At 37.0% G+C, this 27,953-nt stretch overlaps 1 protein-coding gene and 1 pseudogene across 3 annotated transcripts in view; both read left to right on the top strand.

Annotated features, from left to right (window-relative positions):
- TRAM1 (translocation associated membrane protein 1) lies at positions 1-26,195 on the top strand. Of its 2 annotated transcripts, none has more exons than XM_081117203.1 (11): positions 1-294; positions 7,564-7,627; positions 8,800-8,921; positions 9,036-9,152; positions 10,486-10,544; positions 12,390-12,474; positions 17,720-17,790; positions 17,897-18,001; positions 18,791-18,934; positions 19,239-19,396; positions 24,615-26,195. In XM_081117203.1, the coding sequence occupies exons 1-11, from the start codon at positions 172-174 to the stop codon at positions 24,686-24,688; spliced, it is 1,122 nt and encodes a 373-aa protein (XP_080973329.1). In that variant the 5' UTR covers positions 1-171; the 3' UTR covers positions 24,689-26,195. The 2 variants fall into 2 exon arrangements, with proteins under 2 accessions (XP_080973329.1, XP_080973330.1); XM_081117204.1 differs by having other exon boundaries at positions 2-294; positions 8,803-8,921.
- Positions 1-27,953, top strand: part of LOC308546960 (large ribosomal subunit protein uL22 pseudogene) — a 45,114-nt pseudogene that overhangs the window by 3,257 nt on the left and 13,904 nt on the right. The window lies entirely within an intron of this gene.

The raw sequence follows: 27,953 nt of genomic DNA, 5'->3' as shown, positions 1-27,953 counted from the left end.
CGGCCCCGGCAGCTGCGTACTGGCTGTGGGATGGGAAGTGCAGCCCCAGCGAGCGGCAGCGGCGGGGCTGTGAGGAGCAGCCAGGGGGAGGCGGCGGCGGCGGCGGGTCGGTGAGCAGCCGGGAAGAGCGAGCCGGGCGGAGCACCTGCAGGCGCGGGCGGCGGCTTCACCATGGCGATTCGCAGGAAGAGCACCAAGAGCCCCCCGATCCTGAGCCACGAATTCATCCTGCAGAATCACGCGGACATCGTCTCCTGTGTGGCGATGGTCTTCCTGCTGGGGCTCATGTTCGAGGTGAGCCCGCCCCGCGCCCCAACCGCCCGGGTGCCCCCTTCCCGGGCCACCGTCGGCCGGGGACCGCGGGGACTGCGGCGAGGGGGAGGTGCCCGCCCCCCGAGGTGCGGGCCTGGGGACGCGGGGCCCGGGCGGGCCTGGCCGGGGGCCGCCGCGTCGCCCCCTCTGCGGACGCGCTGCCCTCCCCTCCCGCCGCCGCCCCCTCCCGCCGGCCGCGCAGTTCCTGGTTCCCGCGAAGGGTTACGTGGCAGCCGGCGAGGGGCAGACGGCGGCGGGGGCGGCCCCGCTCCGCCGAGCTGGCTCCGGAGGGTGGGCGGGCGGGCTGGGGGATGGCCGCCTGGCCGCCGGCGCGTCTGCGGGCGAGGGCCGGGGCGCCGCGGAGGCCCGGCCGGGGGGCCGGGGAGCACGCGTGCCGGGGTGGGGGTGGGGGCCCGGCAGCCCGGACTTTGGGGTGAACGAGAAACAAACGGAGCCCGGCATATGCTGCCCGCGGGAAGGGCGGCGGCCGCGGGGCGGCGAGGGGCCGCGCGTGGGCACACGGAGCCACGCCGATTGTTGGACTCTTGTCTCCCAAACTGGTGGTATCGCCAGCCAGTTCCCAAACTTTTTGCCCTGACGCTTGCTTTTTCCTTAAAGAAACAAGATCTGATACATAAGTCGAGGTTCTGAACAGCAGTGCCAAGGAGTCGAGCGATTTTGTTATTGTTTCTTGAAGTCGGAAAGGCTGGAAATGTCAGGAGTGTGTAAATTCTCTTCCCACGTACCTAGTATCTTGACGACTTAACAGCTGTTCAATGTGGGTGATAAACTGCGAGGTGAACGCGTAACATCCTACTGTTTTCTTTCCCTCGCTCCCCAATACACACGCCCATTCCTTGTCTTCTTTCCCTTTTTTATTTTTCTCGATAACCCCTACGCCCTGTCCAATGTACTTATTTTACTTATTTACTGTCCTTCTGCCTCTCCTGGAATGTAAGGGCAGACTTTTTTTGTATTTTCAGTGCCTAGAATAGTGCCTAGGTGTAGGAACTGCTTTAAATATTTGTTGAATGAGGGACATTATGAATTCTTGGGGGAAAAACAAAAAGCTAGTGGAATGAGACTGCCAGTGGCCAAAGGATGAGTAAAATTTTTAAATGTAGTCCATGTAGGTTTTTTAATGTTATTATTAGGTAACTTAATATTTTCATTTACTTTTGCTATTCTGAGTCTAAATACAGATTTTTAAGTTTCTGATAGTGTCATTTATTTCCACTCAGTCCATTGTGAAGAAGGGAGCAGGTGTAGCTGAAGGAAAGGTAAAGGGAACTAACATAGGTCAATCACTTCACTTTAGGCTGGGCCTATGCTACTTGACCTACCCTCGACCCAAGGCTAAACTTCAGGGTTTTGCTCTCTTTAAGGAAATTACATCACCTGTGCCATTCTCACAGTCAGTGATGCAAGGATCGGGTAATATGGCGTAAAAGCACCATATGAGTACTATATAAATGTATGATATTATTAAAAATGCAGTGCTCAACATTTGTACTCATTTTCTGAGTTTTTTATTTATTTATACTTCCTGCTTTGTTATTAGAAGTAATACTTTTGTGCCCTGGCATATAGCTCAGTTGGTTAGAGCATTGTCCCAATATGCCAAGGTTGCAGGTTCCATCCCTGGTCAGGGCACATACAAGAATCAACCAATGAATGTGCAGATAAGTGGAACAGCAAGTCCATGTTTCCCTTTCTCTCTTGCTACCTCTCTCTCAAATCAATAAATATTTTTTTAAAAGTAATACTTTTGTATAAATTTGTCTTAACCCATCTCCATATGGTAAAAACTCCTGACTTTAAAACTGTAATTTAGGAGCACTATTACCTACAAGATATGTTTACAGTGCATTGAATGAAATGGGATATAAATAAAAAATACACTTAGAAATGGATAACTTTGCTTTTATATAAAATATTTCACATTGTCTTATCACAACTCTAGGGAAGTTCACCATCTCTATCTTGTCTCACATGTTAATGATTTTTTTTAACAGTGAGTGGGTATTCGCCTTTATGTAAATATGTAAAATTTGTAAAGCTCAATAGACAAAGCAATCTAAAAAGTTTTTAGGGTCAGTTCAAAAGAACATTAAAGTAGCATATAGGAGAGGGAAGTTTGGGCAAGTTGTACATTTTTCTTACCATATTTAAAGTTAGGATTTAAAAGCATGTTGTCTACATATGGGGAGAAATTGACCATGTTAGTTTTGCTATTTGATCTTTAAAATAGTTGCTGATAGCCCTGGCCAGGTAGCTCAGTTGGTTAGAATGTCATCCCCATCTGCAACATTGCCAGTTCAATCCCCAGTCAGGGCACAATAATCAACCAATGAATACATAAATAAGTGGAACAACAAATTGATGTTTCTTTCTCTCCCTCCCTCTCTCCCTTCCTATCTCTAAAATCAATAAATTAAAACTAAGTAACTTAAAAATAATTGCTGATAAATCTCAAAGTTAACATAATTGTAGAATGACAGTTAATTGTGCTAGAATTATAGAAAAGATGTTTTTACAGTAGAGTTGTTAAGCCCTTTGTGTAAATATATTGAGGAAGTATCAGGATTTATGGTGAAATTGACAAAGCAATAACAGATACTTTATTACTAGCCAAAATGAGGATTCAATATAGAAATACTATAGATGCTGGAGCTTAAGTTAGAACTTTACAGTTTGCTAATTGGATGACATAAGGCATGCCATCTAACTTCTCAGAACTTGTTTCCTTCTCTGTAAAATGGGGCTCATTGGCTAATTCTGAGAGTAAAATTAATATGTATAATGTCTGCCTAGTTCATTGGCATACAGGAGACTTGCCATGAGTGGTAGCTTTTAGTATTCCTTAAATACTTATCAAAGTGGGAAAATACAAGACAGTATTTTTATGTGAGAGAAGGGTCCAACCATTAGTAGCTAAAGAGATTATACAAGGTAGGGTCAAAGTAGGTTTACAGTTTTTCATATGGAAAATAATACAATAATTAATAAATAATACAAGAATAAACTGTTTCACGTACTCAACTACAAACCTACTTTTGCCCCACCCAGCGTATACTGAAAAGATTGATGGAAGTTGTAGTTTGTTTTGGCAGAATGTGTTTAATTTCCAGGAAACTGTGATATCAAAAATTGCTTATAAATTTTGAAATCATGTTTTTAGTATAGTCGGCCTCCAACCACATAATGCAAATTATGGTCTATAATTAATGGCTTCATATTTGAGTTACGGAAGTTTGAACAGTCAAAAAATGGAAGAATACTTGGGAAGCTTTCTGAAAGTGAGGCTGGAGAAGAAGAGTTGTGGGTTTCCAAGAAGAGTATTTTCTGGAAGGGTGTTACTTTCCAGGTATTCAGGAGTCTAGGTTGTGTGGGTGGTGCAGGTTTGGGATACATTTATACAACCACCTTGGAATAGTTTTGGAGGTTTATTTTTAAGCATAACTTGTCTTAATGCCAACATTTTCTTTCCCTTTTTTTAAGAACTTAATTTTACATAAACAAAGTAGAATTTGATATTCAGAATTGTCCTTTTATCTTTCAGGCACCCAGTCAGTGTAGTAGTCACATCAGCCTTTAACAAGTACAAAATAGTTAGCATCTCTGTATAACAAAAAGAAATAAACACCAACTCCCACTGGTGGCTACTTAATTAAAGAAATATTATTATATTCCTGATGTTGCATACAACATAGAATTAAACAGTTCATTAGAGTTTGTGGTAACCTGTTTAAGAGATATCTAAGTAAGTCATTTTTTCCTTGTAAATGGAGAGCCGTGCTGTAAATGCCCAGAATGTCATAAATGCAGTAATTTTTACTTTTTAGTGCATTATGTATTTCTGTAGTATATTTCATTCCAAACTGATTTACCTTACTATTAATTAATTGTAAAATTAGTTTAACTAAAGCATTGCTGGCTGCGGTTGTGTGACTTGGGGGGCCTAGAAATGTCTAGGAATGTGATAACTGGTTTAATTTTTCTGTAAACTTTTTGGGGGCATGTAGTTTGTATTTTTTCACTTCTTATAATCTACTAATGTCACATGATAAACTAACTGGAGGCTAGACTTTAATTTTATTTGGAAGCCCAGCATAAAAGGATAATCTAATTTTTTTGCTTTTGGTATTTGATATTAAATTTTTTTTTGAAGAATTTCACTTGTCATTTGTGAGAAACTCTTAAAAAGTTATCTTAGTTATGTAGCAGTGACTTCATGTGCTAAACTAGAAATGGATGTGTGTGTGTGTGTTTATGTTTATATATATATGAAGTCAAAGCAAAGATATTTTTTAAATGAAGTTTAGTAATCAACTTTATTAAAAATAAGTGCATGGAAGCAGTGTTATGTCAGAAATTCATGCGGTCATCCTGCTCTAATGCATCCATGTATATGATTCAAATTGTAACAAAAAGCCTTACTGGCCTTTTCTATTCAGGTGACCTTTATATGTCTATCACAGTTAAGCAACTCACTTGAGTGTCATACCCTGGGCTTTATCACACAGACCTGCCTTATCTCCAGGTCCTGAATTCCAGTGTAGCAGAGGCTCAGCCACAACTAACCTGTTCACCTCCCTCATTCTCCTCATATGCCTGCTCTCCAGCTAGTCCAAGCTTTTATGATCCTGTGGCCCCCTTTCATTTTCTCCAGTATATTAGCCTCCTCATTGCTTTGCTTTCCTTGCAGACTTTAACTACTTATCCACACTCTCCCCAGGCTCTCAGCTTCCTTTCCCCTTTGGTCTTTCTCCCCATTCACCCTGCGAATGCCCAACCATCTTTCCAGCCCACCATCTTTCCTGTTTCTCCCCATTCGTGGATTGCTAAAAGTTGCCAGAGATAGGCATACACTCACGCATGTTGCCCGCACACAAGCTTGGTCTCTCCCATAAAAACAACATAAATTTTGACCTGCATCTGTTGCTAGGTACCACTTTGTCCCTCTTCTGTTCTTCAGTCCACTGTGATTTGGCTTTCACTCTCATTACTTTGTTGGAATTACTCAAGCCGTGACCATTGATGACTTCTTAAATTGTCCGGTCCATTACACTCTTTTCCTGCCACGTGTCTTTTGAAACTTTGACTTTATTAACCACACCTATTTGAAATGTTTCCCCCTTGGCTTTTGGGATATCAAGCTCTCTTCATTTTCTTTCTGCCTCTTTGATCACTTTTTATTTTGCCATCAGATTTTTCTCTGCCCACTCCACAGTCTGATGTCCTACTTGCCTGCGAAATGCTGTACCCTCTCCATAGATGCTTATATACTTCCACACCTTGAATCACTACCTGTAAATAGAGACACCCAAATCTTTAAGCTAGGGTCTCCCTTCAGAGTTCCAGGCTTAGGCTTTTGCTTCCTACAGAAATCTTAAGTTTATCTAGAACTCCGGTTCTTCTCCTTTCCCCCAAACCTGCTGTTCCTTCTGTATTCCACATTTTTATTAATGGCATTATTTTTCACTCAGTTGTTCAGGCTATACGCATCAATACATAATTGTTGACTCTTGCTTACCAAACCTTATTCTGCCTCAAAAGTCCGCTCTATCCCACTACCACTGCCTTAGTTCGGGCCTTATTATCTTTCATGTGCTCTTGCAGAAGTTTTATATTTGACTTGCATACTTACTCCAGCTTATATTTTATCTAGTATTTATTCCATAATATTGATCCATCACTTAATATGTGCCAGGCCCCATGCTGGCCTCTAGCATATGGTGATGAGCAGAATCAGGCATGTTCCCAGCTCATATGGGGCTTACTTTCTAAAGAGTGAGACAGAAATTGTTAGTATCGTCACACCAAGAGTATGTGTTTTGAAAGGAAGACAGTTCTCAGATAATCAAACAAAGGAAATGACCTGCTCTAAGAGAGACAGAGCAGGCTTCCTTGAAAAGGTGCGGTGGAACTCGGGCCTGAAGTGTGAATATTTCCCAGCAGTTTCAGGTAAAGCTGCATATGCACAGACCCTGTGGGAGGAGGAATGCAACGGGCAAGGGAACCTGAGAAAATGGTCTGAGATGACGCTGGAGGCCCGGGGGAGGGGTCAGACCATGAATTGTATGGGCCACATTGGAGATTTGTTCTCTATCCTAGAAAGAACAGGAATCCAGGGAAGGATTTTGGGGCAGAGAGTGGGCATGGGGAGAGGTGTTAACACAGTCAGAAGATGATTCTGATTGCCATGTGGAGCTGGGTCCGAGGAGACTTGAGAGACCACTTAGTAAGCCACAGCCAGCCACCTTTCCAAAAAGCACCTATGAACTTCCCTCCTCAAAATTCTCCAGTTCTGCTAAAATAAAATCTAAACTTCTTAGCTTAAGAAACAAGGTCCTTTCTAGCATTTGATAGCTTGTCCAAGCCTTTTCTACCACTTCTGATGTGTGCCCATGCCAGGCCTGTGTTTACTGCTACTGACTTTTGCACTTTCTGTCTCTGCTACCTGCACTGCCCTCTTCAGCCCCCTCATTGACTTCTTTTCCAGCGGGACAGCTCCCTCACCCTCACCACATCCTCTGAGAAGCCTTTCCAGAACATGCCTCATTCCCCACCCAGGGAAAAAACCAAAACCAAAAAAGGTTGTTTATCCTGAATACCCATTGGCACTGATTCTATAGTATTATAATAATTTTGTCTTCCTGGCCCAACTAAGCTCCTAGTCATCAAGGATTATATCATTCGTCTTTGTTCTGTTTTCTTGTCTAGCACAGTGCTTGTACCTATGAATATTCAGTAAGCATTCCATTTCTCTGTTTTGACCACTTTACTTTACCTGTAGTCAGGTCATTTAAATATTTATTGACCACTTAGCTATGCCAGGTGTATGGGAGATTAACACACACACACACCACAGACCCTACCTTTGATCCATTTTTGTGATGGCTACTGTGCTTGTTTCTTTTATTAATTTACATTAAAATTTTTTCTTGATAGGAACTGTGTATTCCCTGGACAGGTCTAGAGTAGAGAAACTATCTGTCAAATCACCATTTAGTGGAACTACAGAGAGTGTTTCTTTTGAAACCTTAAAGTTAGGAGTGAATTATACAGAATGCTCTTAGGTGAACTCCCACCCTCAATTCCTTGGTGATCAAGAATTCCATTTGTGCCACCAGGATGCCACAGGAACTAGAGTGCCCTTGGTTCTTAGATTTGGGGCAGAAGTTACAATATTTTCCCCCCAACATTTCAGGAGGTCACAGATTGACTTGATTTTTTTTTTCTTTCTAGATAACAGCAAAAGTTGCTATCATTTTCGTTACTCTTCAGTACAATGTTACCCTCCCTGCAACAGGTAGGTGCTTTTCTTTTAGAATTTTCTATTTAAGTGGAAAAGTTCACTTGGACAACCTGGGAAATTTCCATGTACACTAGGTTCTTCATTAATTGCACAAATCTCATTCATGATTAGACTGAACATTATTTTGATATTTTTGTAATGTAAGATCTGATGTTTTTGGTTGACTTCACCCTATGTATTACATGGAAATCAGTTTTTATGTGTTTAGTGTTTGTTGTACATTTTTGTAAATGGGCTTGAAATTCTGTCAGAACTTTTTTCTTTTGCCTTCTCTTCCCTCTGGCATAGATATTTTACATTTGTTTGAAGTATCATTGTTCAGCCAAGGTTTCTGAAGGCACAATGCTAGCATGGGTGAGGAATGGGGTACTCAGTTCATAAAATATTAACATATCCAAGCAGTAAACTTGCTCTGGACCTCTCTATTTAAAATGTAAGATCAAGTATATAACATTGAGTTGGGTTTTTGTTCCATTATATAGTTTTGTAAATATTTGATTTAGTGACTTAGTTACCAGATAACTGAAAACCACAAAGTTATTTTGAAATTGAATATACCAGAGAAGAATGAAGCACTTTACCAATTCCCAAGTATTTGGTTAAGCTTTGTTCTGAACAGTTACAGCAATTTCAGAGGTTAAAAACAATTTTAAGTAGCAGTTGCTACTTTATCTCCACTGTGCATAGATCAAAACTAAATCAAATACAGGTTAAATCACTTTTTCCTTTAGAATCATAATGTGATGTCTAGTTGGAAAGTAGAGGTAAAAAGTAGAAAGTTTCAAAAGTTCTTTAAAAATACAGGCAGATGGGCTAAGTGTAACCTAATCTGTACACCTGAGATAATGTCAATTTTACAGTCTTCCCAAGGAGCTAAGTGTGGCCACCCCTCCTTTTTTTTGGTTTTTGGTGGCTGTGACTAACATAACATGTGTCAAGTCTTTGTAAGTAATTTCCGAAGCTTTCGATTTCTAGATAGTCTCCTCAATTTTCATTGTTACCATGACTCAAGATGTCCAGAAGCAATTACCATGATGTTTCTGTAGTACTTATTTATTAGGTTAGTCATCTTTTGTTTGTTTCCATAATTATGTTGTACCTAGTGCTGTTTTTATAATCTCATGTATATTTTTGTGTATGTGTGTCCTGTCCTTTTTGGCCTTCAGAAGAACAAGCTACTGAATCAGCGTCTTTTTATTACTATGGTATCAAAGATTTGGCTACAGTTTTCTTCTACATGCTAGTGGCGATAATTATTCATGCCATAATTCAGGAGTATGTGTTGGATGTAAGTATACAATCTTAGAAATCTATACTTTGTAAAATACTAGCTCTCCATACTATGATTGTCATATATTAAATACATTTTATAATCTTAATTATTGATTGTTTTTATTTTTAGAAAATTAACAGGCGAATGCACTTCTCCAAAACGAAACACAGCAAGTTTAATGAATCTGGTCAGCTTAGTGCATTCTACCTATTTTCTTGTATTTGGGGCACATTCATTCTAGTATCTGTAAGTATATATACTATGCTTAAATTTTCATCTCTTAAAGTATTTACAGTATATAACCAGAACAAAAAATGATGTCCTGTTTTTTAATTTTAGAAAATCCCTCTTCTGTTGTTATCTAAGATTAAGAATTCTGCTAATGAACTAATAGAAAGCAAGTTTGATCGATAAGTCTCTTTCAGTTAGTTTTTATACAGGAAAAATTTTAACCTATGTTTAGTGTTTCTGAAAGCCTTACTTATTTTTAGTCAATCAAATGTTATTTTTATATCTTGCAGTCATTTGCAGGTATCTCTGTTTTAGCACAAAGGGTAAGATGTCAGTGATATCTCTGCTAGGTTACATGAATTGTAATGATTCTAGTTATTTCCCCCTTTGAAAACAGTTCAGATATTTTCCAAGCAACTTAAAACGTTGGTTGACTTTGCAGTTAAGGCTCTCTAAACCTGTGAGAGTATCATTCTAACTAATGAGGGGGAAGGCAGTATCAACCTTAGTGTTAGTATTAGTATTAGTATTAATCTTAGTGCTCCAGAGTTAACATGTTTTTGAGTCTGTCAGGACACGTAATTTTTTTTAATCACCATGTTAGAGATGAATAAATAGGCAAAGTGAATTTTCCAGGGTATGACACTTAATGTTGGAGACAGGCTAAAACTGAGCCTTTCAATCCAGTGCTCATTCCACTTTACACTGCTGCTGTAACAATACTTTATAGATATATGTACATTTTAGCTTAAAATCTATCTTATAAAGTTTTTTTAAAAACGTTACATTTCATTGGGAAAATATTTTTATTAAATATAGTCACTTTAGGTTTTGTGTTTTTTTTCCTTATGCAATAATTCTTACTGACTAGATATGGTTATCTAAGAAAAAGATTTGGTGAGTATGTGGACATAATCTGTAAAACTTGGTAATACCTTGATCTTCCATCTTGTGGCTGGTGCTGCCTCTTTCCTGAAACCCTCTCTGATTACTCAAGATAAAATCCATCTCTCCTGCAGCTGTTGTACCTCTGTTATGGACCATTTCTGTTTTTTGTTTGGTTGATGTTTGTTTGCATATATGTATTTTCTACTCGACTGTACTGAAAGAATTTAGAAGGCCAATAATTGTGTCTTATTTGACTTCATATGTCCATTGGTTTTTACTTCTCTAAAGTAAACAATTCAGCTAAGTTGACAATAACTAAGCAATTAATAAAATCTTTGACTTCAGGAGCTCTTTGGAACTTGCTGTGGGAAGTTGTAAACGTGCAAAAAATGAAAATATTGTCTTATTTTCCAAGAATTTTGCATTACTGTCAGGCTGATATTTATATCTTCTTTCTTAGGAAAACTACATCTCAGACCCAACAATTTTGTGGAGGTCTTATCCCCCTAACCTGATGACGTAAGTAATTTCTAGCAGGCTTTTCTTAGTTAAGGACCATGGTCATGTCACCTAAAGCAGAATTTGTTCTTATTCTCGTTAGGACCTTAGGCAAATTCATACGATAGTATTTCTTTGGCAGGTCTGCTGCCATAAGAAGAAAATTCCTGTGCTTTTTTCATGAATATAATCTTTTCAGTGTGTTTGTTAACTTGAGAATACTGACTGTAACAATAATCTCTACTTTAGTACTCCGTGTCCCTGTCTTCTCCCTCATCCTTTCTCCGTCTCCCTGCTCCATCTTCCCCATAGGTTTACTCCTTTTCTTTGCCTCACTCTCTTCACTCCTTCCATATTTTATTCTCTTATACTATAAGCTTCAGGGTAGGGATTGTTTCTTTTTTATCTTTCTAGCCCCCAAAGTTTCTATAAGGTGCTTTCAGAAGCTTAGTGGCGGCAAAGGCATTCAACTAAATTATTCATTCTTCAAGCCTAGTTCTAATACAGTTATTCCAGATTTTTCTCGTATTTAGCCTGTGTTATCTTTTGTTTTCCTGAATTTGTCATTGTGGTGTATAATATCTTATGTAGCATCCATACATTGTTTTGACTGTTCTATAATTGTGTCATTTGTGTAAGTCATACCTCTTTTTATTCTATATCCTTTGTTGTGCCTGGCTGTGGTGCTTGTCACCTAGACATTCAGTAAATGCACTGTGCTCTGAGCATTGGAAAAAAGATATGAAGGGAATGACATGACCATGACATGACCACCTTCATATCTTCAAGTCCAGCAATAATGTCCACTCTGCTGAATCATTGTAACTTTTTAAAGTTCTATCAATGCAGTGAGCTTTTATAGAATGGGTTATAAACATCACATTTGTGTGGGACTGTATTTCTCTCCCACCCCCGGAAATTATTATTTCAGGTTGGCTTTGTGGTTTCTATTTTAGACTTCTGAAGGAGTGGGAGAAGGGAGAATAAAGAGAAAGCATGTCCGGCTGGCATGGCTCAATGGTTGAGTGTCAACCTATGAACCAGGAGGTCACGGTTCGATTCCTGGTCAGGGCACATGCCCAGGTTGCAGGCTCGATCATCTGTAAGGGACGTACAGGAGGCAGCTGATCAATGACACTCATCATTTATGTTTCTGTCTCTCCCTTCTCTCTGAGATCAATAAAAAACTTATTTAAAGTAATAGTAATCAAAAGAGAAAGCAGAAGGACTGGAGGGGTACAGTGTAAAGAGGAGACTATTGACTGATCAGGATTTATCTCCCAGGGAACGCTTCCTGCCAGTTCCTCTCTTTTTTCCTGGTTTGCCTCCATTTATCTGGGGCCTGTTCCAACCAGGCAGTTACCATATTTCACTAACAGGAAATTGAGGATGTTTGAAATTGGGATTATCCCCATTTCAGGTGATTTTTAATCTGTGTGCCTTTGCTTTTGTGTCAGTCTTGTGCCTTTCCCGCTTCCCTTTTGATGAAACTACCTCCCTCAGTCATGTTTCTTATGTGTTCGGTAGCTAACGTGACACATGAATCAGTATGAATTAACTAATAGACAGGGGCTCTGGTTCCTCCCAGCTAGCTTGCATGTTAACAGGGTTCTTCAGATGATGTCTTTGTTTCTGCTGTTTAATACAGAGGAATTGACTCATGGTAGAAATATCCCTGGGAGACAGGGGAAGTGGCTAAGGGAGAGTTGTTGAAAGGTACACAGAGTATTTATTGTAAGGGCACCTGAAATGATAGCACAAACATAACTACTTAGTAAATCCTCAGTTCCAGTGTTTGTTTTTAACTTTAGTCTTTAAAAATATCAGGCTTTAAAATGTATTTTTTTACTTTCTTGTGTTATGCAGATTTCAGGTGAAGTTTTTCTACATATTACAGCTGGCTTACTGGTTTCATGCTTTTCCTGAGCTCTACTTCCAGAAAACCAAAAAAGTAAGCTGAGATTTTGTGATTTTAAAATTATCTTGTCTTTTTTTTTTTAGTGTCTCTAACCCCCCTCTCACCTCAACTCTTACCCCATTCTTCTCTTAGCTCCCCTCTTTCCACAAAAACTAGGTATCCTTAAGTATTTATTGAAAAAAAAAACCCTTGCCCGGCCAGGCGTGGCTCAGCGGTTGAGCATCGACCTAGGATCCAGGCAATCAGGGTTCGATTCCTGGTCAGGGCACATGCCCGGGTTGTGGGCTCCATCAATGACTCTCTCATCATTGATGTTTCTATCTCTCTCTCTCCCTCTCTTTTCCTCTCTCTGAAATCAATAAAGAGATACATAAAAAAAAAAAAAGGAAAAAAAACCCTTAGTCACTATTTTAACTTAGAGGGGGATCTTTTACATTTGACATGCTAATTGCTTGTTTTAAAATTATGTTAATAGTAATTTAAAATAAATTAAATTTTGGAGTGTAATATTAATTTCATATAATTGATATAAAGATTAATCAGATTTACTACAATTAATGGTCTGTATGTAATTCCCAAAGAAAAATTCAGTATTGAAAAAGTAAACCATAGTTAAATGTTCACCAGTGAAGCTTTTCCTGAACTGGGTGGAGCATTCTCTTTTTAGCATGTGGGAGAGGTGTTTGTTTTATCTGGACAAATAAACTCCTGTGGCACTGCAGTATTCTTTTTTTTAGCTTTACCCTCAGTGCTTGTGAAGTCAGAGTTCCATGATATTACAGAGCAATTGATTTCCTTTATTGAACTCTTTCTCCTCTAAAATCTACACTAGCTCTCCCTGTTGCTTTAAACTAAAATAGAGCTGCTGACCTGTACTTTAAGGGTCTCTCACCTGGGCTTCCTCCCCTGGTCCCTTTCTCTTCTCTCTCCTATGCTTCATTCTCATTCATCTCTTAATTTTATAACCCCAACACATCAGTTCTCTTTCCTGGAATACCTTTCCGCATGATAAATTAATGAAGCACTTTTATTTCCTTTTTGGGGGGACAGATTATTTTAAAATTCCCATATATGAAATTATACATGGGTGAGGGTATGGACAAAAGCACGTTTGCTCATGAGTTAACGACTGTTGAAGCTGGGTTATGGGTACATGGGTATTCATTTAACTCCCTGTTTGTTGTATAAATATTTACATTTTTCCACATTTAAAACATTTTTAGTTGCTTATTTTAAGAAGGTTTCCCAAATAGAAGTGTAACAACCCTTTTAGTGACCAGTTTCTCTCTGTCTTGTCAAACGCCACACTTATTTCTATATATGCTGCAAATAGTTAATTCATGAGTGTCTTGCTTTACTACTGTTCTATGTTTGTATTGTGTCCTATGTATCTGTCATCATTGATGTGTCTACTACAGTGAAAAAACAGCACCACATTAGAGTCCATGTACTATGGCTTATAAGTCTTTTTTATGTTGATTTCTTTAATAAAGTACTGTAGAATGTTTTTCTAGTTGAGTTGATTGTAAGGATTAGGATGATAATTCATAAAACCTTTGATCTAGAACTGTCTTAAGATAAAATTCTTAGACTTAAAATTTCGAGTAGCCCTTCCATATTCAGTAAGCCCCCAGTGTGAACCATAAACATCCTAGAGTTGCACTGTCCAAACAATAGCTACTAGTCACATTTAAATTAATTACAATTGAATAAAAACAAAAGTCACTTTCTTAGTCACACTAGGCCTATCTCAGGTTCTCATTAGCCACATGTGGCTACACTACCATTTTGGATAGCAGAGAGCATTTCCATCAATGGAGAGCATTTTCATCAATGCAGAAAGTTCTTTTGGACAGTGCTGCTGAAAATAACATAGGTTCTTGATGTCCTTAGTACCATGGCTTGAATTTTGAAAGTTTTCTTCATATGTTTTTATACCTCTGGGTTTCACTATTAATCCATACTCTATATTGTGTCAATTGACCATGTAAGTCAAGAGGGATCTTTCAAAGTAATTGTTCATTTTAGTTCTCAAAGCACTTTCCTTATCAGTTCCTGCCAGATGGCATTTCTCCAGAAATGCAATCTAATTTTTATGGAATAATTTGCATAACTTAGAACTTAACTGAAACTATTTTTAACACCTACACATTACAGTCAAAAGTAACTGTTTCAAGTAATTAACAATTTGAAAGTAACAGCTGCATATGTGTTAAACAGTTTCTTAAAATTTGCTCTGAAAATTATTTTTGGAAGAACTCTTAGCTGGAAGAAACTAGCATAGTGATTCTTTTGAACTGATCCTACAGAGAAATGAAGAAAGAAAGGAATATTGCTGGTAGCAGTTCAAGAGGTGTGTTAGTCACAAATAACTCAGTTTTTCTTAAGGAAACTTTTAATTACATATAATATGTATGCTTCAGTATAAACAACAATCCTCCATTTTGCCCATGATAAGATTCAAAATGTGATCTCTTAGCCAAATTGAATATATGAAGTTTCAGGGAAGCATGGCTGAAGAGCCAAATGTTTTATTTCTGATATTTAGTTTATTTAATTTACTTATACATACATATAATTGTATATCATATAAAGTATATTAAACTAGAAATAATGCTTTTTCCCCCACTCCTACTTCATGACAGTTATATTCACACTTTTCTTGTGCAACCTTGTTAATACGTCATTCATCATTAGAGCTACTTTTTGAATCATCTAATTCAGTGTTTCAAAGTACATCATCTTCTGTCTTACTGATTCCTCCACTAGACACCCGTAAGCATTTAGAAATGACATTGAGGTTTTTAAGGCTATGTATCTTACCCAAACATTTACTTGTTATTAAAAATAAACAAATCAGTATAGATTACTATAATGCGAGAGCTTTGAAAAGATTTAAATATGAGATGACTCCATCCCTGGTTTAAGGGGAAAGCTTTGCCTTATATTGGCATATATGTGATGCTTAGTTTAAAGTCAAGTTTGTTTTATAGTATGGTATAGTTAAGAAAAGCATTTTTTTAGAAAAATAGAAATTCATTAAAGTATATAATAAAAAATTGTTGGAGTAACAACCAAAAATGTCACTTGAAATTATTTATAATTTTAGAATTTGGTTTGATTTAGTATTCTATATTTATTAGATTTTCAGAAAAATGAGAAAATCAGAATTTTAAGTCATCATTCCATGATTTCATCCTTACATAAGCTACATGAACATTAGAATTAAGAATATACAAACAAAGCTTATATATGGCAAAGCTTTTCTAATAACTCATTTTCGTTATATATTTTTCCATTCAAGTATATAAAAGTTTGTTAATCTTTTTTTTTTTTAGTCTTCACCCAAGGGTATGTTTATTGATTGTAAAGGGAGGAAGGGGGAGAGAGAAACATCAGTTGCTTCCCTTACGATCCCCGACCGGGGGTTGAACCTGCAACCTTTTTGGTATATGGGGTGACACTCTAACTAACTGAGTCACCTGGCTGGGGCATAATGTTTGTTAATCTTTAAGCAAACAAATAAGTAACACCTCATTTCTGGCTCCTCATAGGAGAAGTTTATTTATATAACAAAATCATATATAGCGTATCATGTATCAAGCATGTGTATAGCATATCAGATCACATTTATAACACTACAGTTGAGCTGTTCTGAAATAATCATGAGAGAAGAAAGAGGTTCCCTCTCTCCCTTAGTAAGGATAAATATTTTATCTGAAGTTTGAAAATTATTTGGAGAGGATTTTAAGACAACTTATTCTCAGAGATATTTCTCTGCAATTGGAAGAACCACTGTAAACTTAGTACTGTCTATGGGACCATTCAACTGTCCTATGTCCCACCTTTCTAACACTTGATCTTTGTACCATTCTTACTAGAGGGGAGTTTTCAGTTTCAAAACTAGAGTTGTACAATCTCTACTCTTAGAAGACTCAACGAAGTAACTCTCTACTAAAATGACTAACATAGCCATATATATACACAGGTTTCCCCCGCTATCCAAAAGTAGATTGCTCCTGTGAAACTATTCATAAGAAGAAATGCCATAAAGCAAAGAAACAATTAATTACCTTGCTTACAGATGCACAAAATAACTCAAAGCACAGATGCTCACAGACACAGTTCAGAGTCATGGCGGCTCGATGCTGAGATGCCGGGTGTAGTTCCTGGGGAAGGAGCTTGGTGGAACCACCTGCTGTTCTCTAAGGGCTCTCTGCCAAACATGCTGAACACTTTTTTTTACTTGTTGGCTATTTTTCATATAATCCTCTTTGGATTTCTTTTGGTTATAAAAGCAGATAATAATGTAGGGCTTTCATAAAAGCGAAGTGGGATAAAGTGAACTTTGGAAATGCCGGGGGATACCTGTATATGGAAAACTGCCAAAACCAGAGACAGTAGAAATGCCAGGGTACAGGCATTTCATAAATTAGCGTTTATTGGACCCATCGCTATTTTGTGAATATTTTTTACTGCAACCCAAAATGAAAACTAGATTTTACATCAGGATTCTGTGTATATGTGTTTGTGTGTGTGTGTACAATATGGAATAAAATTTTCATGAAACAATACAGTGTGCTTGCTGTACACTCTAGCATTTTCTATTCTATTTCATATTTTAAAAGAGGTTAGTGTGACCCCCTAAATTGATTTTATGATCCACTAGTATGTCTTCACTTACGTCACACTGTTTCTAAGATAATCAGGTTGCTAGGGACTATAGAAGAATAAAAGAGGCAAAACTCAAATGTGCATACTTGGCTCACAGGGTTATTAAGAGGAGGAAGAATACACAATTAGGTGATAGCCTAAGTGAGAAGATAAAATTTTAACTGAAACCAACAATGAAAGGGATTAAAAGTATGAGCTAAAAATGTAAATACTGTTTTAGGTAAAACAAAAGCATCTCTACTGCTAAATATAGCAATTTTAGTATTAGAAGGACATTATCATGGGCATTAATAGTGTGTCATTTAATAAATGTTTATTATAAAAAGAAACGTAGATCTTAGCATTGAAAGGGATTTTGAGTTCATCTGACTCAGGCAAACCCAAGTATTAGTCACACGTTATGGATGAGGTAGCTGAAGCCAGACAAAGTTAAATGACTTGCTGGAGCCATGCCGCTAATTGGGATGAGTGGTTGGAGAGGGTGCAGGGGCAGAATCACCTTCAGGGCTTCTGTAATAGTGCGTTTTTCACCCTGCCACGGTGCTCCTAAGGAACAGAAGTATTTCAGCATGCCTTCATCTACATTGCGCTTTTCTACTTACAGGAGGATATTCCTCGGCAGCTTGTCTACATAGGTCTTTACCTCTTTCACATTGCTGGAGCTTATCTTTTGAAGTAAGTTGGGATTGTTCTTGGGTGTGGATGTGGACTGGGCAGATAGTATGCTAATCTGTTTTAATTGATAAGTAACTTTTACATTTTAAATTTATTCTTTTAACAGCTTGAATCATCTAGGACTTGTTCTTTTGGTGCCGCATTATTTTGTTGAATTTCTTTTCCACATTTCCCGCCTGTTTTATTTCACTGATGAAAAGTACCAGAAAGGGTAAGTTGGTTAGCCTTTCTCGTCTTCCTGTAATTGAGGCCAGGGCCTGCGTTGCCAAGGCCCATGCTGTGGGCATTTTATTACTTTATAAGTTGTTAGTAGCAGCTTTAAATAAAATGAAACTAATAGCAATTCAGGTTGGTGTTTTATTCTCTAAAATGGAGTCTGTCTTAAGCTAGAGAGATATAATGTGGGAACTTGTAATTCTGAAGGCTTTTTGGGTTTACTTTTCTAACTTCTCCAATCTTGCATAATACATGTTTTTCTTTTGGACAAGGGATAAGAGGGAAGTGAACTTTTCAGAAGAAAATGAAATAATAGATTATATAACCTTAAAAATATTAAAATATTTTGATGGGAAAATTGAACTGAAAACAGAATTGAAGCGGCATGACTTATAAAAGTGTAAAATCTTTAAAAAAAAGTAGAACTAGGACTCTTAAATAAGAGAATTGGTGTCCTACTTACAGCACAGCTTTTGTTGTGTTTTGTCTAGCAGTTTTCAAAATTATTATATATACCCGTTGTTGTGAGGGTCATTAATAGTAGTTATGTAAAAAAAAAAGTATCAGCTAAACAAAAAATAAAACATTTCTTTACTGGACTGCCTAGAGCCTTAAATATGCTAATATGTTATCTCTCAGAGTGTGATATATAATGTAGCATCTTCCAAACATTTTACTTGCAGAATTCTTTTTGCAGAAAAATAAATGCTGTTTTAGTGTGCTTTACTTAATAGAATCTGATTCCTACTAGAATATTTTCTTACTGTTGCAATTTTTCTTGCAGATTTTCTCTGTGGGCAGTTCTGTTTGTTTTGGGAAGACTTCTGACTTTAATTCTTTCGGTTCTCACTGTTGGCTTTGGTCTTGCAAGAGCAGAGAACCAGAAGCTGGATTTCAGTACTGGAAACTTCAATGTGTTGGGTATAAGGTATGGTCCATTTGAAATCTTCCTCACTTTGTACAGCTGTGTAGTGTGTATTATATCAGTTTATGATATGAGTTACCTAAAAAATATGGAGGTTGGGGAAAATACTCATTTGGTTTGATATTATACCTGTTTTGTATGTCTAAATTTAAATACCAAAGCATTTATTTAACTTCTGGGATTATTATTAATGGGATAATAATTTGGGAATTTAGCACTAAATACTATCAAAACAAGATAGACCACTTTATTCAGTAGCATTGTTTTGATGCCCTCTAATCTTTTGTTTTTTTCTTCATATTCTCAGAATTGCAGTTCTGGCATCGATTTGCATCACCCAAGCATTCATGATGTGGAAGTTCATTAATTTTCAGCTTCGCAGGTGGAGGGAACATTCTGCTTTTCAGGCACCAACTGTGAAGAAGAAACCAGCAGTGACAAAAGGCAGATCTAGAAAAGGAACAGGTTTGTATTCAGTAAACAATGAAAAACCTAGAGTAGAAAACATAAAAAAAAATGTTTTGGGTCTTATTTATAACCTTACTAAGATTTAAAATCCTATAAAGAAATTTTTATTCTACTTTTAAGCAAAATTAGAGGCAAAATAATCTTGCCCTACTCTAGAATTTGGTGATTCCGTAGGGTCACTTATTTCCCTCAGAAGCTGTCTACTCACTTTCTCACAGGCTTTCCCTGCTTGATTACTTTGAACCACTGTGGACCAAAGTATATGGGCAGTTTCAGTGAATAACTGGCCTAGAAAGTATAGTTTTTGCTTCCAGGCATCTTACTCATATTTAAAAAGCAAAACCTCTTTACAACTCTCTCCTCTGCCCTTGAGTCCCAAGTGGAATAGTTTTGTGTGTGTTTAATAGCATCTGGCTGCTTGGTCCTTCTCTAGACATTTCGTGTAAATGAAGTCATGCAATAGCTGATCTTCTGCTGCTGGTTTCTTTCAGTTAGCATGTTTTTAAGGTTCATTCGTGTTTTAGCATGTACTGATACTTCATTCCCTTTTATGGCCAAATAATATTCCATTGTTTGGATATACCATGTTTTGATTATCTGTGTATTAGTTGCTGATTATTTGGGTTATTCCCCTTTTTGGCTATTAGGAATAATGCAGTAAACATTCTTGTACATGTTGTTGTCTGATGACCTGTTTTTCACTCTTTTGGGTATATACCTAGGAGTGGAATTGCTGAGTCATGTAGTAAATGGGTATTTAACATTTATGGGAAACTGCTACACTGTTTTCCAAAGTGACTGAACCACTCATTGTTTTGCATATGCACCATTTGTTGAAAAGACTGATCTCTTGAATTGTCTTGATGCTCATTTTGAAAATCAGTTGATTTTAAAAGTAATAATTTATTTCTGGAATCTCAAATCTATTCTCTTAATCTGTATGTCTGTCTTATATCAGTACCACACTGTATTAATTACTGTAGCTTTACAGTAAGTTTTGAAATTAGGAAATGTGAGTTTTATCTAGTTTTGTTCTTTTTTATGTTATTCTGTGTCCTTTGCATTTCCATGTGAATTTTAGGATCACCTTGTCAATTTCTGCAAAAAAGCTAACTACCTTGAATCTGTAGACTCCCTTGGGGAGTCTGAACTGAATGTCTTTCCATTTCTGATTTCTTTCAGTTAAATTTTGTATTTTCAATGTTTTAAGTCTTACGCTTCTTCCGTTAAATTTGTTCTAAGTATTTTATTTTTTGATGCTCTTGTAAATAGAACTATCTTTTAATATCAGTCTTGGATTTTTCATTGCCAGTATAGAAATTGTAGAAATACAATTGATTTCTGCATATTAATCTTGTATCCTGCAACATTGCTGAACTTAACTAGGTTTATAAAAAATTATTATTATTTTAATAGTATTTGTGTGGATACCTTTGTATTTTCAGTACGCAGGATCGTGTCCTCTACAAATAGAGAATGTTTTACTTCTTGTCCAGTCTGGATGACTTTTATTTATTTTTTTTAATCCTTACCCAAGGATATTTTTTCCATTGTTTTTCAGAGAGTGGAAGGGGGAGAGAGCGAAAGAGAGAGAGAGAGAAACATCGATGTGAGACAGACACATTGATTGGTTGCCTCCCTCACACACCCCAGCTGGGGTCAGTATTAAGCCTGCAACCTAGGTACATGCCCTTGGTCAGAATCAAACCTGGGGCCCTTCAGTCCACAGGCTGATACTCTAACCACTGAGCAAAACTGACTAGGGTTGGATGCCTTTTATTTCATTTTTTCACAAAATACCCTGGCTAGAACCTCCAGAAAAATGTTGACTAGAAGTGGCAAGAGCAGATAGATGTCCTCCCATGTTCTTGATCTTACGGGGAAGGCATCCAGTCTTTTACCATTAAGTACGATGTTACCTGTGGGTTTTTCCTAAATGGTCTTTCTCAGGTTGAGAAAGTTTCCTCTATTCACTTGTATTTTTTATTATAAAAAGCTTTTAGATTTTGTCACTTGCATTTTCTGCATCTACTAAAATCATCAAGTGGTTTTTGTCTTTTATTCTATTGATATCATAAATTACATTAATTGATTTTTGAATGTTAAGTCAATAGTGCATTCCTGGGATAAATCTTGCTTGGTCATGGCACATAATCCTCTTCAGATGTTGCTTGTTTCGGATTGCTAGGTTTTTGGGGGGCGGGGATGTTGAGCATTTTTACATCTGCATTCATGAAGGATATTGATGTGTATTTTTTAATGTATTAATTCTCAAATCTAATTTAATCTTGCATTCCTGGCATAAACCAAAGGTGATGATAATAACACATCCCTTTTGCCTGCATTAATTTCTTTCAGAATTTTGTGAGGATTTTTGTATCTGTGTTCATGTAAAAGATTGGCCTGTAATTGTCTTTTTCTTTTTTTTTTTTTTTGTAATAATCTTGTCAGGTTTTGGTATCAGGGTCACTCTAGCATTATAGAAAATCTTGGGCAGTTTGTTCCATGTGTAACATCAGCATTATTTTTTATTTAAGTGTTTGGAAGGATTCACCAAATCTAACCTAGAGTGTTCTTTATTTTTTAACTTTTTTATTAAATTTATTGGGGTGACATTGGTTAATAAAATTATATAGGTTTCAGGTGTACAATTCTATAATACATCTGTATATTGTATTGTGTGTTCACCACCCCAAGTCAAGCTTCCTTCCGTCATCTAGAGTGTTCTTTATTGGAAGATTTTTAACTATAGATTCACATTCTTTTTGTTTTGTTTTGTTTAAAATATTACAGATGTCCCTTTTTCTCCCCAGTGACCCATTCCACCCCGTCCCACCCCCCTCCCCAGTCCTCTACCCACCATTGTCTGTGTCCAGTTGTGATTTCTTTCTTTGACCCATGCCTTATTTATAAGTGCATTGTTAAGTTTACAAATATATAGGCATTTTCTAGTTTTCTTTCTGTTACTGATTTCTAGTTTAATTCCACTTTGGTTAAAAAACATACCCTGAATTACTTCAGTTCTTTGGAATTTGTTGAGACTTTCCTTATGGCTCATCATGTATTCAGTTTTGCACTTCAATAGGAGGTGTAGCCTGTCTGGGCGTGGCTCAGCGGTTGAGCATCAACCTAGGATCCAGGAGGTCACAGCTCGATTCCCGGTCAGGGCACATGCCCGGGTTTCTGGCTCAATCCCCAGCAGGGGGCGTGCAGGAAGCAGCTGATCAATGACTCATCATCGGTGTTTCTTTCTCTCCCTCTCCCTTCCTCTCTCTCAAATCAGTAAAAACATATTTAAAAAAAAAAAGGCATGATCTGCATTTGTTGGAATATTATGTTCTGTAGGCAGGTCAAATTTGTTAATTGTGTTGTTCAGTCTTTTCTATCTTTACTGATTTGGTTAAAGGAGTTTTGCTTGTTCAGTCAATTACTGCAAGAGGAATTGACCATTTCTCATAACTTGTAAGGTTTTGCTTTAATTATTTTGATGACGTGTTAAAGGTTTTCATAAAAATGTAGGGTCATTATAAATTCCTGTAAAATTTGTCCTTTTTTTATTATCAAGTGTCCATCTTCATCTCTAGTTTTTCTGAATTTACTTGAGTTACAGCAACTTTCTTGTGGTGAAATATTACATGGTGTAGCTTTTCGTATATGTTTCTACTTTAAACCTTTCTTTGTCCTTAAATATAACTGTGCCTCTTTTAAGCAGCACATAAGTGGATTTTTTTCACTCAGTCTGATAATTATTGTCTTTGTTTTGGCAGTTATGCTGTGATGTACCTGGGTAGGATTTTCTTTGTATTTATCCTGCTCTGTGTTATGTAGAGTTTACTGAATCTTGGTTTGGTTTCTTTTATGGTGTTAGGAAAATTCTTGCCCATTACTTCTTCAGGTATCACTTCTGCCCCATTCTCTTTCTCCTGTCCTGTCCTTCTGGGACACCAGTATATGAGTTAAATAAACCCTTTTACCTTGTCCCTTGTATCTTTTCAGACTTTCTGTATTTTCTACCTCTTTCTCTTTTAATCTGAGTATTAATCTAGTTTTCTAATCTCTTCTGTTGCGCCTAATCTATTAAACTCATTTATTAAATTTATATTTTAATTACTGTATAATAAGTTCTGGGATTAAAGACTTCAGTTCTCTAGTGAAATCTCCATCTTTTTATTTATTTTTTATTAATCATTGTTCTTATCTGACAACTACGAGTCTGAATCACCTGATGATCTATTTCTGATACTGTTTTTCTCTTAGTTTTTAGTCATTTGATCTTGTTTTCTGGCATGCCTGGTAATTTTTAATTTAATATTGGACGTTTTGGGTAAAATATGTGGAGGATCGGGATGAATTTGTTTAACTTCTGAGTTGAGTATGGGTAGATCATTCTATCTCCTTGAGGGTAGAGCATTCTATCTCTTTCAAACTGATCTGTTTCTAGTTTGCCCTCATTTTCAGGACAAAAATTATATATAAGGGCTGTCTTCCCTGATGGGCCCCAAATTCAGGTTTTTGTCTTCCTATCATTGTGAGACTCCTCAAATCTCTGTGTAGCTTGCTTTGTCCTTAGGAGTTGCTTTCTGCTTGATTTCTTGCCTGCACATTTAATAGTCGGCAAATATCTTGAGGGAGAAATACACATAGCTGCCTTGATTTCTTTCCAGTACCTTTAAAGAGCCATTTGTGTATTCAACTTCTATGGGTATTTTTGGAATCAGTTATTCTATCATAGCTTGAAAAAGAAGGCCATGATATACTCTTACACATAAGAGTTATTATCCTAAATGCCAACTTTTAGTATGTTATAAGGAAACATTCCCAAGAACTTTGTCTACTGTCAAATGTAAAAGGTTCTTTATTTCTACCAAAAGTACTATTCTGAAGACTAAAAATTCCTGTAATTGTTTTTTGGAGTTTTTTATCTGTAACCACTTTTTTCTGCTTTCAATAATAGTTACTTTTTTATTTTTTTATTGAGATCTAATGACATTATAGTTACTTTGCTTTTGATTTGCCACTTTCAATTAAATGTTTAAATCAGGTTTTATGATTGGCTAAACGCTAGTAAAGATTAAGGACTGGTGAATAAGTTTCACCTGTGGGCATCAAAGTATATATTGGATTTTAAGTTTTCTTCTCTGAAGGTACCTTTATGTATAAAGATATTTGTGTTTCTTCATAAAAGAGAGTAACACTGATTCTTTTCTCTTTTCAGAAAATGGTGTAAATGGAACAGTAACTTCAAATGGAGCAGACTCTCCCCGTAATAGAAAAGAGAAATCTTCATAATGAATTATAATCTAATTGATTAATGTCCCCAAAGAAATCTGCTTTGTACTATATCTTTCAGCACTAGAGATTTTTTTTCTTGAAAATGCAGTTTGTGCTCTTTGATTCTCACTGTTGTACTGTTTCATGCGTTTTTTAAAGGGCAGTTGAGCGGAGGATAATTACTATTGAATGAGAACTATTTTAGCTTAGACTAAGCTCCTTGCCTTTAAAATAGTTTAGGGACCACCACCATATTTTACTTTGTTTTCTATCTTTCAACATTTTTCTAATGATTTGGAGAGAGAACTATTTACAAAAATTCTACATATCAATGATACAATTTCTTGCTCTCACTGTTTTTTTATATTAGCAAGATGGCCTCTTCCAGCCAGGTCATATTTTTTAAGTTATCTTTCAGGGTAAAATGGAAATAATATAAAGTTGGATGTCAAACTTTAATATGTTTTCAGTGTTCTCTAATTTTTAGGAGTTTTTAGGATTTTTTGTAGGGGGGAAAAATTTGTAAATTCGCCAAAATAATAGTGTGCTTTATTTTATAGGTAATGGTTGTTAGTGTTACATCCCTTTTTTTTCTTCTTTTTTTAAGGAAAAAAACACATACTCTTGGTTACAATGTGGAGATTTATTATCATATTTGTTGAATCAAAATATCTTCTATTAACATAAAAGTACCTGTGAAGTAAAATCTTTCTTGTGCATTTTCAACACTTGTAAACGGGAAATCAGAAAATTAAATATTTACTATAAAGAAGAAAATCTGATATAGCCCTTTTTGATATGTTTATTAATAATGATTCTTAATGGGGCCTGTCATAAGTACAATATGCACAGCATCTTAGAAGAACATTGTTTAACCTGCAAACCCTTTTTAAAAATAATGCCTACTTGATTTATATCTATAAAAAGAATGTCAGGTAATTATATTTGGAAAACATTTAATGTACTAACCTTAAAGAAACTGAAAATTCAGGTGGATAAATAGTCTTAAAAGGAGATAGTGCTTTATGTTACAACTATAGCTTTGGTCCCATCTTTAATTGAGAAGCATTTATCTGTATAAAACATATTTTTGGATAAAAAAATATATATATATATTTGTATCTCTACAGAAAGTCTCTAAAAAACATTTGAGTAAAATATGTGGTTCTCTTTTCTATAATTATCCTTTAAAATCTGTGTAGCTGTGTTGGGTTTTTGTTGTCTTTAGTACATGTATTGCTCCTTTTGATGTTCGCATCTTGTTCCCACTTCTCACTTTTGTCACCAGCTCATCTTTGTGCTACTTTCAGTGTAAAGGTGCAGCCTGTTGGGCCTGCAGGTAAGGAGTTCCCATGCTGCTAGGAAGTTGTGCTTTCTGTTTCCAGCTGTTCACCTACTTCTGGGAAAAGCAGTAGCTCTCTGTAGCATCATGGAGTTTGGAACCAAATTTTTGCCATTAAAAACTGGCATTATATTGAACCATTCATTGAGAAATCAATCAAAATAAAAATTTTTACTTTTACAAGCGGTATCCTGGACATTTTCTTCATTTTTAGCAAGTTTTTATGCTATTTTAGAATGTAAACTTTTAAAAATGTACCCTATTTACAGAGTACACTCTTAATAATCACTTAGAAAAGCCTTTCCCAGAAAGTGTTTTCTATAAAACATGATCAGGGGCTACTTTGGGGGAAAATGGTTCGTAACCAAATTCAGGGACTATTACTGGTTTAAACAAACTTCAAGGTGTTTCTTTACTACAGGACTATTGATTCCTTTATATACAAATGTGTTTTCTGATGTACCAAGAATGTTGGCAGTAGAGATATAATATGCAGTTTTCCAACTCATTTAATTGTGGAAACTTCTTTCTGTGGAATTACTTACAGCATTTGTGTTCTGCAGCATATGCTGTGGGTTTAGGGGAAGGGGAAAAAAGCCCTTGATAGTGTAGTTAAAACTTTATAAGACACTAAAATACACAAGTGTAACAGTAAATCAGAAGCCCTAGACTTCCTTCTCCCAAATGCTCTGAGCAAAGTCTGTCTTCACTGGCCTCCAGATTCAGCAGAGTCTGCCAGTGTCATCTGGCCTCAGGTCAAACGTTAAAACGTGGCAGGACACATCAGGGTAGGCCCATGAACCTGGACAGCTCTTAGACTCATTGAGTGACCTTGAACTACTTGCTTTGCCATTCTAGGGTTTAGACTTCCCTCTACAAAATGCCTTTTTGCCTGCATTTTAGAATATGGTTGTGAGTTTAAGAAATTAACTGTGTTCACTAAAATTAAGTGAACCACAGTCCTTAAGTTCAGGACTAATCCCGCAGCAAAGCTTGTGTAGATGAGGAAAGGGGAGAGAAATGTTTTGCGCAGATGTTAGCAATAGCCAACAACGCCCTATATCTCCAAGGTGTTGCCAAATGTTCTCACAGAAAACTAGTGCTGCTGCCCAGCCTGGTCCCTCAGCTGTTTAGAGTGTTGTCCTGACATGCCAAATGCGGGTTCGATCCTCAGTCAGGGAACATCCAAGAATCAACCAATGATTGCATAAATAAGTGGAACAACAGATCGATGTTTCTCTCCCCCCATCCCTCCAAAATCAGTTTAAAAAAATGGTACTGCTACTTGTCTACATATGGACAATAATAGGAGCTTTTTAAGAAATTATAACAGTATTGATCACCTGTTTGCATTTTTAAGAGTGGCTTTAAAAGTAATCCTGGGGGAAATTCTACGTAATACTTGTTTTTTTGCCCAAAGTCCACTCTAGGTGTGATAGGTGATTCAGTTAAGGATCATCTACTGTTAAACCAACACGACAGGTTTGGGAATTTCAAAGTGGACATTGGCAAGTATTAGGAGGGAGAATTAAAGACTTGTAACCCAGAGCCTGTAGGGGGTTGGACTGAGTCTCTAGGTGCTTTAGAAGCACTGAGTACACATACAGTCCAATCCACTAGGATGAAATGAGAGGTCAAACTCATAATAATGGGGCTTTGTTAATCTGGTTACTGAGTACTTTTTAAAAGCTACTAGCCATTTACAGAAGGCAACACCCCCCCCTCCCCCCCATAGTTCAGCTGTGCTGAGTGAAGACAGCAGGGCCCAATAATGAAAGGACACAGCAGTCCTGTGTTTACCTAAGCCTGAGGTACTTTACAAAAAGCTGCACTAGGAATCTATGTTACACATTGACCAGCGTTAGCCAATACCTGTGGGAAAAGGCTAGCCCATATGGCTAGCTTAACTATTTTTGGTGAAAAGATTATGAATGTGTTTGC

This window comes from Miniopterus schreibersii (assembly GCF_964146895.1).
Source record: "Miniopterus schreibersii genome assembly, chromosome: 17".
Classification (NCBI taxonomy): Eukaryota; Metazoa; Chordata; class Mammalia; order Chiroptera; family Miniopteridae; genus Miniopterus; species Miniopterus schreibersii.
The sequence above is the reverse complement of the archived record's forward strand: the minus strand, read 5'-3'. Positions and strand labels throughout refer to the sequence as shown.